Source organism: Dipodomys spectabilis, unplaced genomic scaffold (genome assembly GCF_019054845.1).
Source record: "Dipodomys spectabilis isolate Male_0828 unplaced genomic scaffold, ASM1905484v1 ptg000038l, whole genome shotgun sequence".
In the NCBI taxonomy this organism is placed as follows: Eukaryota; Metazoa; Chordata; class Mammalia; order Rodentia; family Heteromyidae; genus Dipodomys; species Dipodomys spectabilis.
Window position 1 is genome coordinate 257,833 of NW_024870715.1, and position 13,999 is coordinate 271,831.

The 13,999-nt window shown below is 35.6% G+C and overlaps 1 protein-coding gene across 4 annotated transcripts in view; it reads right to left on the reverse strand.

The window, feature by feature from the left end:
* Positions 1 to 13,999, reverse strand: part of Arhgap5 (Rho GTPase activating protein 5) — a 66,220-nt gene that overhangs the window by 3,679 nt on the left and 48,542 nt on the right. For all 4 annotated transcript variants that reach the window (XM_042677411.1, XM_042677413.1, XM_042677410.1 and 1 more), the window contains 3 exons: positions 9,100 to 9,177; positions 5,120 to 5,251; positions 3,290 to 3,395 (listed from right to left, as the gene is read on the reverse strand). In XM_042677411.1, coding sequence (XP_042533345.1) covers positions 3,290 to 3,395; positions 5,120 to 5,251; positions 9,100 to 9,177 — 316 coding nt within the window. The remainder of the gene's footprint in view (positions 1 to 3,289; positions 3,396 to 5,119; positions 5,252 to 9,099; positions 9,178 to 13,999) is intronic.

Sequence of the window (13,999 nt, forward strand, 5' to 3'; positions counted from 1 at the left end):
CTCTGCAGTAAAGTAAGTGGCCTAAAAAAATGTTCTGAGCCAGACTCCTGGGCTTATGCCTGCAATCTCAGGAGGCTGAGACCTGGAGAACTGAGGTTCAAAGTATGACCAGGTAGAAAAAAGGCCTCAAGACTCTATTGCCATTTATCTAGCAAAATGCCAGACTGGAGGCATTGCTCAAGTAATACAGAGCCAGTAATGACCAAAATAAGTTCACAAGCTGTGGGGCTAAGGAAATAGCAAAGTGGTTGTAGAATGTTTGCCAAGCATGTGTGAAGCCATGGTTTTGATAGTTAGCACTGGGTGGGAAAAAATGTTCTGTGGTAAAAGCTATTATATTCATTGAGAGACTTACTGGAAAGTCAGAATAAAGTCAACTTTTGTTAATAGATGGTAGGAGCTATTAAAGGCAGTTTGGCATTCATGTAGCAGGCAAGTAATAGGTACTGGAAATATCTGAGTACAGTTTCAAGTCTAACTGAATAGTTAGAAAGTACAGAGGAAAGCTACTATGTCAGTTTGAAATGAGGGTGGCTAGAGAAGGCTTCAAAGAGGGCAAGAGATGATGTTTTAGTTACATCAAAGGTGATGGATGTGGGATGAATGGTATATAGGTAGGAAAATTCAGTTAAAACACAGTTAATTTTAGCATTTATGAAAACCTCTTAGCAGGCCTGTATAAACTGCTGAAAAATATTTGTTGTTTCTGATTCTGGGGTAACTAGTGGTTACCTGCATTCCTAACAAATTCCCAGGTAATGCTGCTGCTTCTGTTTTGGAGCCATACTTTGAGAACTATCTGAGGTAGTCACGTCAATATATGATCTTGATATCCTTAGTCAACTGCTATTAAATTCAATACAGCAACACTTAGTTCATGTATGGGGCAAAAGAAATTTAAATCACTATTGTTAAACGGCTTGGATTCTTTTGTGTATGGGGTGGGAAGAGTATTTGGGGCTTAAAGTCTTAACTCAGGGCCTGGGTGCATGTCCCTGAACTTTTCGCTCAAGGCTGGTGCTCTACTACTTGAGAAAAAGTTTCACTTCTGGCTTTTGGTGTTTAAATAAAAATAATCTCACAGACATTACTGCTCCAGCTGGCTTTGGACTGCTATCCTCAAATCCCAGCCTCCTGAACAGCTAAGATTACAGGCATGAGCCACCATCTGAAGCCCAGATAATAGTATTCAATCATAAATGGTCTTTATAGAATACTTAAAAAATATCCTCTGGCATCAAAATCAAGAGGAGGAAAATTGGCAATTATAATAAAAGCTACAAGAACAACTGTAACAAAGCTAGTTTCCTAAACAAGAAACAGTAATACGGCAGTGGTAAGGGAAAGAAAATGGAGAATAGGAAAAAACACGCTTATTGTAGTGTCGGAGGCACTGACTCCCAAGGCCCCATCTAAGCCCCTGTGTGCCGTGAGGGTACGTGCTGGCATGCATTCCTCTAGGGGAGGAGGACACCCTTTCCTCCACGTGGGGCAAAGGTCCGATGCCAGTGCCACCAGATTCAGGTGATGGTTTTCCAGAAGTGCTATTCATGCTCCTCCTAGTTAATTGTGTAGACTTATGCCTCAAGATTCCTTTTGTGTTTTTTAATGGAGTCCCACCTGTACCTTGCTTCCTCTTTTATTACCTTGAACAATTCTTTCACTGATTAAAAGTTGCTAATTGTCCACATTCCCCAAGAACTGTTTAAGGTCAACTTTCTATCCCGTGACTGTCCCATGACTACAGACTTACCTTCTATGCCCCTATGCCCTATATAAGCATATGATGTTTTAATAAACTTTGTCTACACCCGCATGGTATGGTCCCTTTCTTCCTACCAGACACCATGTTCCCAGGTCTCCCTGTGTGAACAACAACACTGAAGTTTAATTAAGCATTCCTTTTATACAGACTTAGGTCTGATTGTATTATTCTGCTATACCTCCAGTGAATCTCGGTGTAAATCATCAGCTTTTTAAAAAAATAAAGTATGGCCCCAGTTTTTAGCCTCTTTGCTGCTCCTCAATACATCAGATATATTTTGACTACATTGCTTGTTATGGTTAGTTATCACCAGAGCTAAGAGCAGTGCTGGGGAATAGTAAGTAATTTAGAAAATTTTGATAGTGGACAAATACTGAATATGCCCTCTTTTCCCCAAATCATCTTAATGAGGTTGAATTATTTCAGTCAAATAATATATTTGCAAATTAATCCTATATTCCACAAGTAAGGTATCCTACAATATCCATGCACACTGTTATCATAACATCAAACACCCAACTTTTCAAAAAAGGAAATTCTAAGTCTAAATACTGTATGCTGAGTAGTATTTTCTTAAGAGGAATATAAATAATGAGAATGCAAATTTACATGAAGACACTAAAGTAATAATAAAGCTTCAAACATTGGTTAATACTCTTTTAAATAGCATGAACTAAAATGTGCTCGATTGAGCCTTGATATTATTAGTTAAAATAAACTGCAGTTTATAGTTTTTTCGCACTGAACCCAGGGTCTCATACATGCTAGGTAAAACTCTACCATTAACCAGAAAATATTACAAAATATACATTTGCAATTCCATGTTATAAATACTAAGTTGCCAGAGCAATTTTGTGAAGTGTTATCTTTCCCACTTGTTATATAGACAAAAATAAAGATAGGAAGGTAATTCTCTCCAATGTAACAGAACTATTAATATTACAAGTAGACCCTTGCTTGATTCCATTGCCTGAAACTTCTAATCATTAATGCAACAGTGTCTTCACTTAATACTAGAAGTACCTTTTTACATTCAAACATAAACTTAAACAAATCTAGTGATAATACAAAAACTTGTGACCTGTATTTCAAGTAACTGGGTAGGTTTGTAGTAAAATATTTTTGTGTAATACCTAAACAAAACTTTACACAACAGCTAAACAAAATAGAAGAGGCAAAATGAATTACTTAAAAATTGGATTGATTCTAGTTTTTCCAACTCCAAATAGATTGACGTGGTTATTTAACTTATTTTATAATGAAAATTCTAAGAGTCTATAGAAGTCAATACTAAAGACAAAATTATATTAGGTTATCACATATAACTATTACATGTATAAAACCATAATCATATAGCTTTTTAGGTATAAATAAGAAAATACAGATAATCATTAAGGAAAGCCAAAACTGAACTATGCTTTGACTGTTGCTTTTTTGAAAAAAAATCTTCTAATTACCCAATTAACGAAATTTACATGTTTGAAATCTACAGTGAATTTTATACTGCAAAAACAAAACAAGTACCTGTTCAGGTGTGTTATCACGTATCTGAATACCTCATAGTTTACAGGATGAAATTTCTTAACAATTTCTTTCAAGACGTGAAGGCGTTCTATTTTATCTGGAATTTCTGTGAAAGTAGCAAAAATCTGCATGATACTCATATATTTAAAATACTTGATAAAAGCTTCTTGCTAACACTATAAAAAAAATTAAGGATGTTCTTGAAGCATATTAAGATAAGTAAACAGCAACAACAAACATAATGCCAAAAAACCCACTAATCTAAATTAAGAAATCATTTCAATGAACATTCCCAATTACACCATCTATTCCAACAGCCCTATTATAAGTAAAGCTATTTACTAAAGCCCAAAGTGATTTAGCATTGATAAAAGTGTATTAGTAATTGACTTTATGTATTTTATAAAACTATTACTAATGTTCACTAATATTAATCACTGATATTATGTAAGTTAATCAATCTGAGAAATGGATTGGTAAGTCTTTTAATAGTCCTGGTGCAAAGAGTATATTATTTCAGACTATACAATTACTTAGTAGTGAGAACAAAAGACAATATTTAACTTATGAGCATAGGCTGTCTTCTATAATAAACCTTTTAAATTAGAATTTTATGTATTTTTAGTGTACCATGAAATTGATGTAAAAATAACTTTCAGTTCAACAGCCTTTCAAAAACAGTGGTAGGCTGAATATATATGGCTTTCTTGTAATCTATCAAAAAAATAAATGTCCTTTATAAACAGTATAAACATTTAATATAGTTACTCTCCCAGTTTAGGCAAATTATATCATGGAAACTGAAACTTCTTCCTGAAATAATGGAAATAAAAGACTGCTTTCCTATTCTTTGTCATTTGAGGTTAATGTGGACATTACATCATCATGGGAGTATAATCAAGTACTTAAAATTCTCATTTGTCACAATTTACTTCTATTGTTATGTACTCTATATGTTCCTGGCTTATTGTTTTCCAAAAATTACTTCAGATGTAAAGCAAACATAAATTTGATTAAAAAAAGTAAAGATACATATATGTTGACCATATAGGATAGTATTTTACCGAAGTCCATAACATACATTTATTTGAAGCATTTTTCTTGTAATACTTTTAATTTAGAATTAAAAATACTTCAAATTTGGGAGAATAATTTTGAAAGAAGGTAATTATGGTTGAAATAGATTGTTTGCAACTATGAAAATACAAGGAAAGCTACTGAAATCGTTTTGGGAAGGGGAATAGGAAAGCAAAAAGACAATGAGATTGAGTATAGATTATAAGCACACGGAATATAAATAATGTGTAACTATTGTAAGCTAATAAATAAAAAATGCTAAAAAGTAAAAACACCTAAAAAATATAAATACCTCAATGTATACATTTAATTAACTTCTCAGAGTACTGATCTGGCAGGATATCTAAAACTGCATATTCCTGGGTTCCATCAACGGGGATTCTAATTTTACTTCTAAGACAGCTGATTTCCACTCCCCCCCCCCCCCCCCCCCACACACCAATATCCTGGGGCTTGAATTCAGGGCCTGGGGCAGAATCCCTGAGTTTTTGTGCTCAAGGCTAGTGCTCTACCACTTTGAGCACAGATCCACTTCTGGTTTTTAGGTAGTTAATTGGAGATAAGAATCTGCCTGCAGGACTGGCTTTAAACTGCAATCTCCAGATCTCCTGAGTAGCTAATTTTACAGGTGTGAGCCACAGACACCCGGTGACAGCTGAATTTTTATAGTTAAAATCCTAGTGCATGACTGACTTCAATTACAACTCAAAAATTACTATATCATCCTTCTCAAGAAAGTAAATTTATACTTACTTGCTGCTGCCAATAGCTCTGGATGGAGTGGATATGGAATTAAAGGATCTGGTAGATCTGCAAAGAAAGCTTTAAGAGCTCCAGCTACAGCATTTACTGTCACTTCCATTGATACTAGACTGATATTATGATCTATAAGACAAAAGTAAAATTTTACCTTATATAATGAAATTTTAATTTATTGTAAAAGTTAAGCTCAATAGGCACCTCTAGATTAAAAGATTTGAAATTTCTCACTAGATCCTGTTCTTCAGAGGTTGACAGACTATATTGATCAGGGAAAAGAAAACCAAGCAAGAAATTGTTTTCTTTTTAAAAATACCTATCTTAATTTCTTCTGCTTCCACAGGCATCTTTTAAAGAATCCATAAGAAACCAGAAAGAAACTAACAATTTTCTAAAAAGTCTAAATTTAAGTAACTGTCTTATCAGTATACTGAACTAAGAGAAAAAAAGAATGGAACACACTAAAGGTGTGTCATAAAATGTATCTGAGATTAATAAATCATTTAAATCTAAGATAGACTAGAAAATAGAAAAAATTCCCATCACCTAGAAACAATCATTGTTTATAATTCCTTTAGTTTTTCCATCACTTAAAGGAAAAAACAAATACCTATTCTATATATTCTATACTTTATTTCATCTTTAAGGTATTATCCAAGCTTTAAAAAACATTTTGTTTATACTGGAAAACTGGCAAACAAAGTTAATGTATGTAACCCAGAATCATCAATTAACACTATACTTCATATAAGCAGGTTTATTTATTTATTGCCAGTCGTGGGGCCTGAACTCTGGACCTTGCTGTCCCTCAGCTCTTCAACTCAAGGCTAGCTCTCTACCAGTTGAGCCACAGCACCACTTCCGGCTTTTTCTGCTTATGTAGTGCTGAGGAATCGAACCCAGGGCCTCATGCATGCAAGTTAAGCACTCTACCACTGAGCCACCTTCTCAGCCCAAGCAGGTTTATTTTTGACCCATCAGTATTGGGGTTTGAACTCAGGGCCTTGTGATTATAGGTAAGTACTCTACCACTTGAGCTATGTTCGTGTGTGTGTGTGTGTGCGCGCGCGCGTGTACACCACTTGAGCTAGACTCCCATCCAGTGTGTGTGTGTGCGCGTGTGTGTACACCACTTGAGCTATACTCCCATCCAGTGTGTGTGTGTGTGTGTGTGTGTGTGTGTGTGTGTGTGTGTGTGTGTGTGTGTGTGTGTGTGTGTGTGCGCGCGCACGCGCACATGCACGCGCACCACTTGAGCTATACTCCCATCTAGGTTTTTTGGTGTGTATGTGTCTCTTAAACTCAGGAGTTCACATTCTTGCTTGGCTTTCTTGCTCAAGGCTGTTGCTCCACCACTTGGCCATTACCTCCAGTCTGCTTCTTTGCAGGTTCATTGGAGACAGAGTCTCTTAGATTTTTTTGCCCAAGTTAGCTTTGAACCAAGATTCTCTCATCTCAGCCTCCTGAGTAGCTAGGATTGCAGGCATGAGATTTCACTTTTTGTACAGGCAGCTTAAACTGACTCTCCTTTTTATGCCTAATTATGCCTCCAAGTAGCTAAAATTATAGACCCAACTTATTGGCTGAGATAAAGTCATGCTAACTTTTTGCCTGTGATGAACTTGAACTACAATGCTTCAAACCCTGCCTCTTGAAAAGTTGGGATTACAGGAGTGCTCCTATACATAAATAATTTCAATAGTTAAAAATGTTTCCTCAGATTGATTAACTTACATAGTATTAGTGATTAACTAGTCAACATTACTAGGTAGGCAGTCTACTGCTCAAGCCCTGCCTCTAACCAGCTTTGATCTGCCCAACCTTACCCCTGTGTAGCTAATTGACTATGAGTTGAAATGAAGATCTCACAAATCTTTTCCCTGACTAGCTAGGGAAAATCTTCCTGTATCTCAACCTCTCTTAAAATTCTTCACATGCATTATTCACACTTAATGTGTCTCAACCCTTTGCACAGATGAAGAAATTGAAATTTAGAAAGATAAACGTACCTGATACACAAAGAAAGAAAGTGGCAAAATTAGAAAACAAAATCAAAGAGTCAAATTCAAGAGCTTTGGAATTAACCACTATCCTGGCCTTCATTACCAGAAGTGAAATATATAAATTATAAATTCTACAGTTTCTCTAATGAAGATTTAAAACTAAAAAATGGGCTACAGCATTCTTTGACAACACAGCTAGAGAGTATATACATACATACATATATGTATCTATACATATATATACCACCATATATATATATATGTACCACTCAACAACTTGATATTTTATCATGGTATCAAACATATATTATTTTACATGACTAACAAAATTAAACATTAATACTCAGGAGATTTGCCTCTACCTTCCCCTGTCCCAACTACAAACAATGCTGCAGCAAATGCTCTTTATAAGCTTAAGCAAAGTCTTTTCTAACATAAACTCCTTGAAGTAGAATGTCTCTAACAAAGTTATTTGAATTTTAATATATTCAAAAACTGCCTCTCAAAAGTTATACATAACCAGTGTATATGATACCTATTTGCCTACAGTCTACTAATAACCTTTTTCACTCTGATAATAAATACAATCTTAAGACTAAGGACTTTTTCAAATATTTACTAATAGCTTTTTTCTGCAATAAACTGTTTTAGTAAAGTTATTCCACATCCTCCCCAAGAGTGCATTTGTCATGGATTTTATTTATGCTTTATTTATATCCTCTTACAGAATTTCTGCATCTTTGGGTAGTTCAGACATTTTTGGTTTCCTATCAAGTTTAGGCTTTTCCTACTCTTAACACTATAAAAATGCTCATTTTCATTCAAGTGTTTTTGGTTTTCATTCATACATGTAAATCCTTGACTGTATATGTAATTTATTTATGAATAGGCAAATCAGTTGTTTTTACTCTTAATGTTAAATTCCTCCAACATTATGAAAAAAATTTTCTCACAGGCCTTTGATATACAAAGACGCTAATCCATTGTAAGTCAGTTTACTGCCTTCCTAATTGTGTTGATAGATTATATAACATTTTATATTTATATGTGAATTGATTATTGGGATAAGAGTGTAAAACATGAGGAAAAATGGAGAGTACCTGAGCCATCATATACCGTATCCTTCCTCAAAACAGTGTTTTATAGTATTCCTTGCAGTCTTAGGACATGAAATAGATTCTGATCATTCCTAAAACAAAACCTATATATTTGCCTTCATACTATTTTATTCTGGGCTTATGACAGACTCTGTTCCAAGAGTGCTTTTAACTATTTCCTTTTTTATGGAAGAAAGAAGATGGTCTCTCTTTCTCTCCTTTTTTTTTTTTGGTCGGTTGTGGGGCCTGAACTCTGGGCCTGGACGGTGTTCCCTCAGCTCTTCAGCTCAAGGCTAGCACTCTGCTACCTGAGCTATGGAGCCACTTCTACCTTTTTTTGCTTATGTGGTGCTGAGGATTCGAACCCAAGGCCTCATGAATGCAAGGCAAGCACTCTACCATCGAGCCACTTTCCCAGCCCTAGAAGGTCTCTCTTTTGCCTTCATTCTTACATTACAAATAAGAGGAATACAATCTCAGCACTTGAGAGGTGAAGGCAGGAGGACTGAGGAGAACTGCAAGTTCAAGATTAGCCTGAACTTGTGATGTTCCATACTGAGATCTCTCTCTCCCTCATATATATGTGTATGTGTAAGAAGAATACTATATTTTCTCAAACTGTTTCTGTCTTTCATTTTTATCCTATTGTGTTATATTTCAACTTCTTGTAATTGCCTAGAATCCTAATGTAAAGACAACTTTCCTAGCTCTCCTGTCCTTTACTGTGGCACCTACAGTCTTTAATACTTCAGATAGTACTTTGAAACTCTCTCTTCTTAGCCATTCATATCTTTTAGTTTTAAATACAAACCACAAAACTCCAATAAGGGAAACATCTAAACAATGATTTAACTTTACACAATAGTCATCTTACCTTGATCAAACTGCTTTTGAATATTGTCTTGATCAGTTTTGTTTCCACTAACACGATACAGTCCTTCAGTACATAATCCTATGAGAAAAAAAGAAATACACACGTTTCTACAAATACATATATGTCCACAATGTATTTAATTCTAAATACTGGTATAACAAAGAATGTACTTAAGCTTAAATCCTTATTAACTTACCAAAAACAAGATAAAATATTTTTCAAAATATTTTTGATTATTTTAAAATAAGCTCTCAATGGACCATTTCTTATTTGAAACCATTTAAGATATCCAGCTTCAAACAAAAACTAAGTATAACTCAAAACCCTGAGGGGGAAAAACACACACACATACACATGACTTTTTGAGATGAAATTACTTTAAAACCAAGCAAGTAACATTACACATACACATACACACTCTATAAAAGTTTTTTTTTTTGTTTGTTTTTTGTTGGGTGGGTTATGAGGCTTAAATTCAGCGCCTGGGCCCTGTTCTTGAGCTCTTTTGCTCAAGGCTAGTGTAAGTGTACTACCACCTGGAGCCACAGCTTCATTTCTGGTTCTCTGATGGTTAATTAGAAATAAGGGCCTTTCCAGGGGCTGGGAAGGTGGCTCAGTGGTAGAGTGCTTGCCTTGCATGAATGAGGCCCTGAGTTCGATTCCTCAGCACCACATAGGCAAAAAAAAAAGGAAAAAAGCCGGAAGTGACATTGTGGCTCAAGTGGTAGAGTGCTAGCCTTGAGCTGAAGAGCTGAGGGACAGCGCCCAGGCCCAGACAGAGTTCAGGCCCCATGACCGGACCCCCCCAAAAAAAGAAAGAAGGGCCTTTCCTGTCTGACTGGCTTCAAACCACAATTTTTCTAGGTAGCTCAGATTACAGGCCTGAGCCACCAGCACCCAGCAAGTAATGTTTTTTTTTTTTTAGTTCTTAGTTTTATAGTCAGTTCTTTATCTGAGAGCTTCCATAAATCCAAACATTTTATTAGTTTGAAACTAGGCAGTTCACAGATCTATTTATAAAAGAAGTGAAAACTTTGGTGAATAACAACTCCTTTATACAATTAAAGAAATTTAAAAAAATTAAAATATGGGGAGGGGGGAAATAGGCAGGTGAGGAGGGAAGGGACAGTAGGGGAAAAACAAAGGCGGAAGTAACAATGCTGGATAGGAAATGTACTCATTACCTTATTCATGTAACTGTAACCCCTCTGTACACTATTTTTACAAAAAAAAAAAACAAAAAAATTCAAACATGTTGATTTTGTGTGTATGTATGTATGTATGTGTGTGTGTCCTGTGGCCTGAACTCAAGGACTGGGTATTGTCCCTGGGTAATATCACTTAAGCCACAGCCCCATTTCCAGACTTTTGAAGTTGAAGATTAATAGAGCCTCATGAACTTTCCTGACCAGGCTAGCTTTGAACTGTGATCCTCAGATCTCAGCATCCTTAGTAGCTAGGAGTATAGGCATAAGCCACCAGTGCCTGGCTCATATACTGATTTACTAATTTTGTTAAGTATAGATAGCATAATGGTCAATTTTATATGTCATATGGTTAAGTGACAACAGTTATTCAGTCAACAGTTAATCTAACAGTGGACTGACTTAAACAGTTAAAAAACAACAGGAATGGGAGGGGAGTGGGGAATGGTAATTGGGGGAAAAAAAGTGTTTAAAAAGAAATGTACTCATTTCCTTACTTATGTAACTGTAACCCCTGTTCATCACCTTCACAATAAATTTTTTAAAAAACACACAACATTAAATAACAAAATTAGGGTTTCCTGGAGGAAGAAGAAATTCCTCCTGTGTTTGTAACACTAGGTTTCGTTAAAGAGTTATAGCCTAGTTCCAAAGTGTCCTTTTCCCTCTATGTCATTTATACTACCTATGTATGTTACCTACAAAATGAACTACATCTCATTATTCTCTACATAAAGTTTTTCTTCCTTTTGTGAATTCTATTATTAGTTCTTAATGCATACAGCTAAAACACCCATGTCTCAGTGACACTTTCCCTCCAACTCTAATTTCTTCTTTTTTAGAACCATCAACACTTTATCTGTAACTACAGTATTACCAATAACTACTTTCTATAATGTACTTAATAGAGTATGTTCTACTCAATGGTAAATACATTAACAGTCCATCTGGTCCCTGAAAAAAACACACAAAGATACAAGCATCTACTTACTTTACTTTAGTTATTTCACCCACCACTGATGTGTTGGAACAACACATGATATTCAAACCAATATATAGAAAAGGCTATTAGTATTTATTCTTCCAATTCAGTTTACCAGAAATACAGAATTAAAAAAAAAGTCTCTACTTCTTTATAATGCAATTGCAATAGTGGGGCATTCCAGATGAGTTATATTCATGTGGAAATATAAATTTAGGTAAGTAGAAGAATGCCACATCTACTTAGCCTGATCATGTATGTGATCACATATTATAAAGAAAAAAAATTGAATACAAAGAACTACAAGTGGCCACTGTCAAAAGATATCATAATACCCTAACAATAACATATATAATTTCTTTAGAGGAGAAATACCTCAATTTTCTAGATTTAGCACAATTTTTGTAAACCCAAAGCTCATCAGAAACTGCAAATTTTTTAAAAAATGAGATTAGCAGCAGTGAGAGGTATGTCTGGTGACAAAACAGGATACTGAAAACCATAAAATGCAGGAAAATAAACTAGAGAGTTTAAGTGTAATGTAAGAATGTCTTGAATTCTGAAGAAGGCACACTTATAAAGCCAGTAAATGTATCATTAAAATACCATTCTGTAGGGCTGGGAAGGTGGCTCAGTGGTAGAGCGCTTGCCTTGCATGCCTGAGGCCCTGGGTTCGATTCCTCAGCACCACATAAGCAAAAAAAGAAAAAAAAAAGCCGGAAGTGGCACTGTGGCTCAAGTGGTAGAGCACTAGCCTTGAGCTGAAGAGCTGAAGGACAGTGCCAAGGACCAGAGTTCAGGCCCCATGACTGGACAAAAAAAAAAAAAAAGAGTAAAATACCATTCTATAATCTTAGCTACTCAGGTGGCTGAGATCTGAGAATCATGGATTAAAGCCAGCCCAGGCAGTAAAGCCTGTAAGATTTTTATCTCCAACTAATCACCCCAAAGCTACAAGTGGAGCTGTGGCTGAAGTGGTAGAGTGGTAGCTTTGAGTGGAAAAAACTAAGGTACAGCATTTAGGTCCTGTGTTCAAGCCCAAGGACCAGCACATAAATAAACAACCATTCTGAAGGAGGAAACACTTCTAAACTCTATAAGGCATTAACACTAAAGTCAGACAAAAACATAGAAAAGCTAAAAGACAAAATCAATGTCAACAACAATAAACCTAAAGCTCCCCAACAAAATGCTAGGAAAATGAATCCAACAGATTTTATATGTAACACACATTAATAGAAGAAAAAATATCCACACAATTATCTCAGTTGATACACACACACACACACACACACACACACACACCTACCCAAAACCATTATAAAACAGGTATAAAACATACTATGGGTTGAATTATCTCGGCCTCCAAAACCTCAGAAGGTTAACTATTTGGATATAAGCTCTTTGATGGTATAGTAAGTCAAGATAAGATCCTACCAGCTGATACTGATGTTATTTTTTTATTTTTATTTTTTATTTTTGTTGGGCCGGGGCACTGTCCCTCAACTCTTCAGCTCAAGGCTAGCGATCTATCACTAGAGCCACAGTGCCACTTCTATCTTTTTCTGCTTATGTGGTGTTGAGGAATTGAACCCAGGGCCGCATGCATGCAAGGCAAGCACTCTACCACAGAGCCAACTTCCCAGGCCTATTGGTATTATTTAAACCCAATGTAACCAGTATCCATAAAAACCACATGCTAAAGGCAGTGGAGTGATATAGCCACAAAGCAAGGAATAGGACTAGAATCAAGAACAAGGAAGGATTCTATTCAGTTTCACAGAGACAGATCCTGCTGACATCTTGATTTTAGACTTCTAGCTTTTAGAACTATGGCAGAATAATTATTACATGTTGCTAACTATGCCTCTGTATGAAATTTTTGTGCTTGTTAGCGTTTTGGGGCCCCTCTCTTTTGTATAGCATGTTAAAGATTATGAACTTTCCTTCTCACTCTAATGTTGTCCCTGAGTTTTATAAACATAAAGCTTATATCTACACATTGACAATGTCAGGGCATTGTGGTCATATGTGCAATACTACTGGCCTTTTATATATTCTAAAGGCATCATAAGATTCAATAGGCCTAAAACAAATTCATCATGAAGTTGCCAAATCTGTTTTCACACTCTAACTTCTTAATGGAATACCAACTACGATTACCCTAATAATCTGAGGCATTTTTTGAGTCCTCTTTTAAGTCCTCTTTTAATCCTACACTTACCTGGTTTGTTTTTTTTTAAATCTTAATTCCTGAAAGTCAATTATTCCCTTTTCAGTTTCTCTTTTCCATACTACTACTACTACTACTTTAAAACTTACAGCAGTATTTCCTGACTGGAGCTTAGCACTATTATTATACATAGAGGGACATAAGCTTCTACCATGAAGGATTAACTGCTATAAAAATTGTCCTTCAGCAGTAAACAACTAAACACTAGAAAAACCATACATAACATATTTTAGGTACTGAACAGGCAGCTTGAAACTATGATCCATAAGGAAAAACAAATGAGGAAAGCTGTCTGAATGATCCAACTTATGGCCTGGAGTGTTTAAGTGATAGTAAAAGGGAGATGAAAACCCAGCAGATCACCAGTGTGGAAAGGCTAAGAAGGCTAGAATTTGTGGCACAGAATACAAAATGGGGTAGAGGGGGGAGACATATACAAAAAGCCTCAGATACATGTAGATATATGTAGAAAAGCCCCTG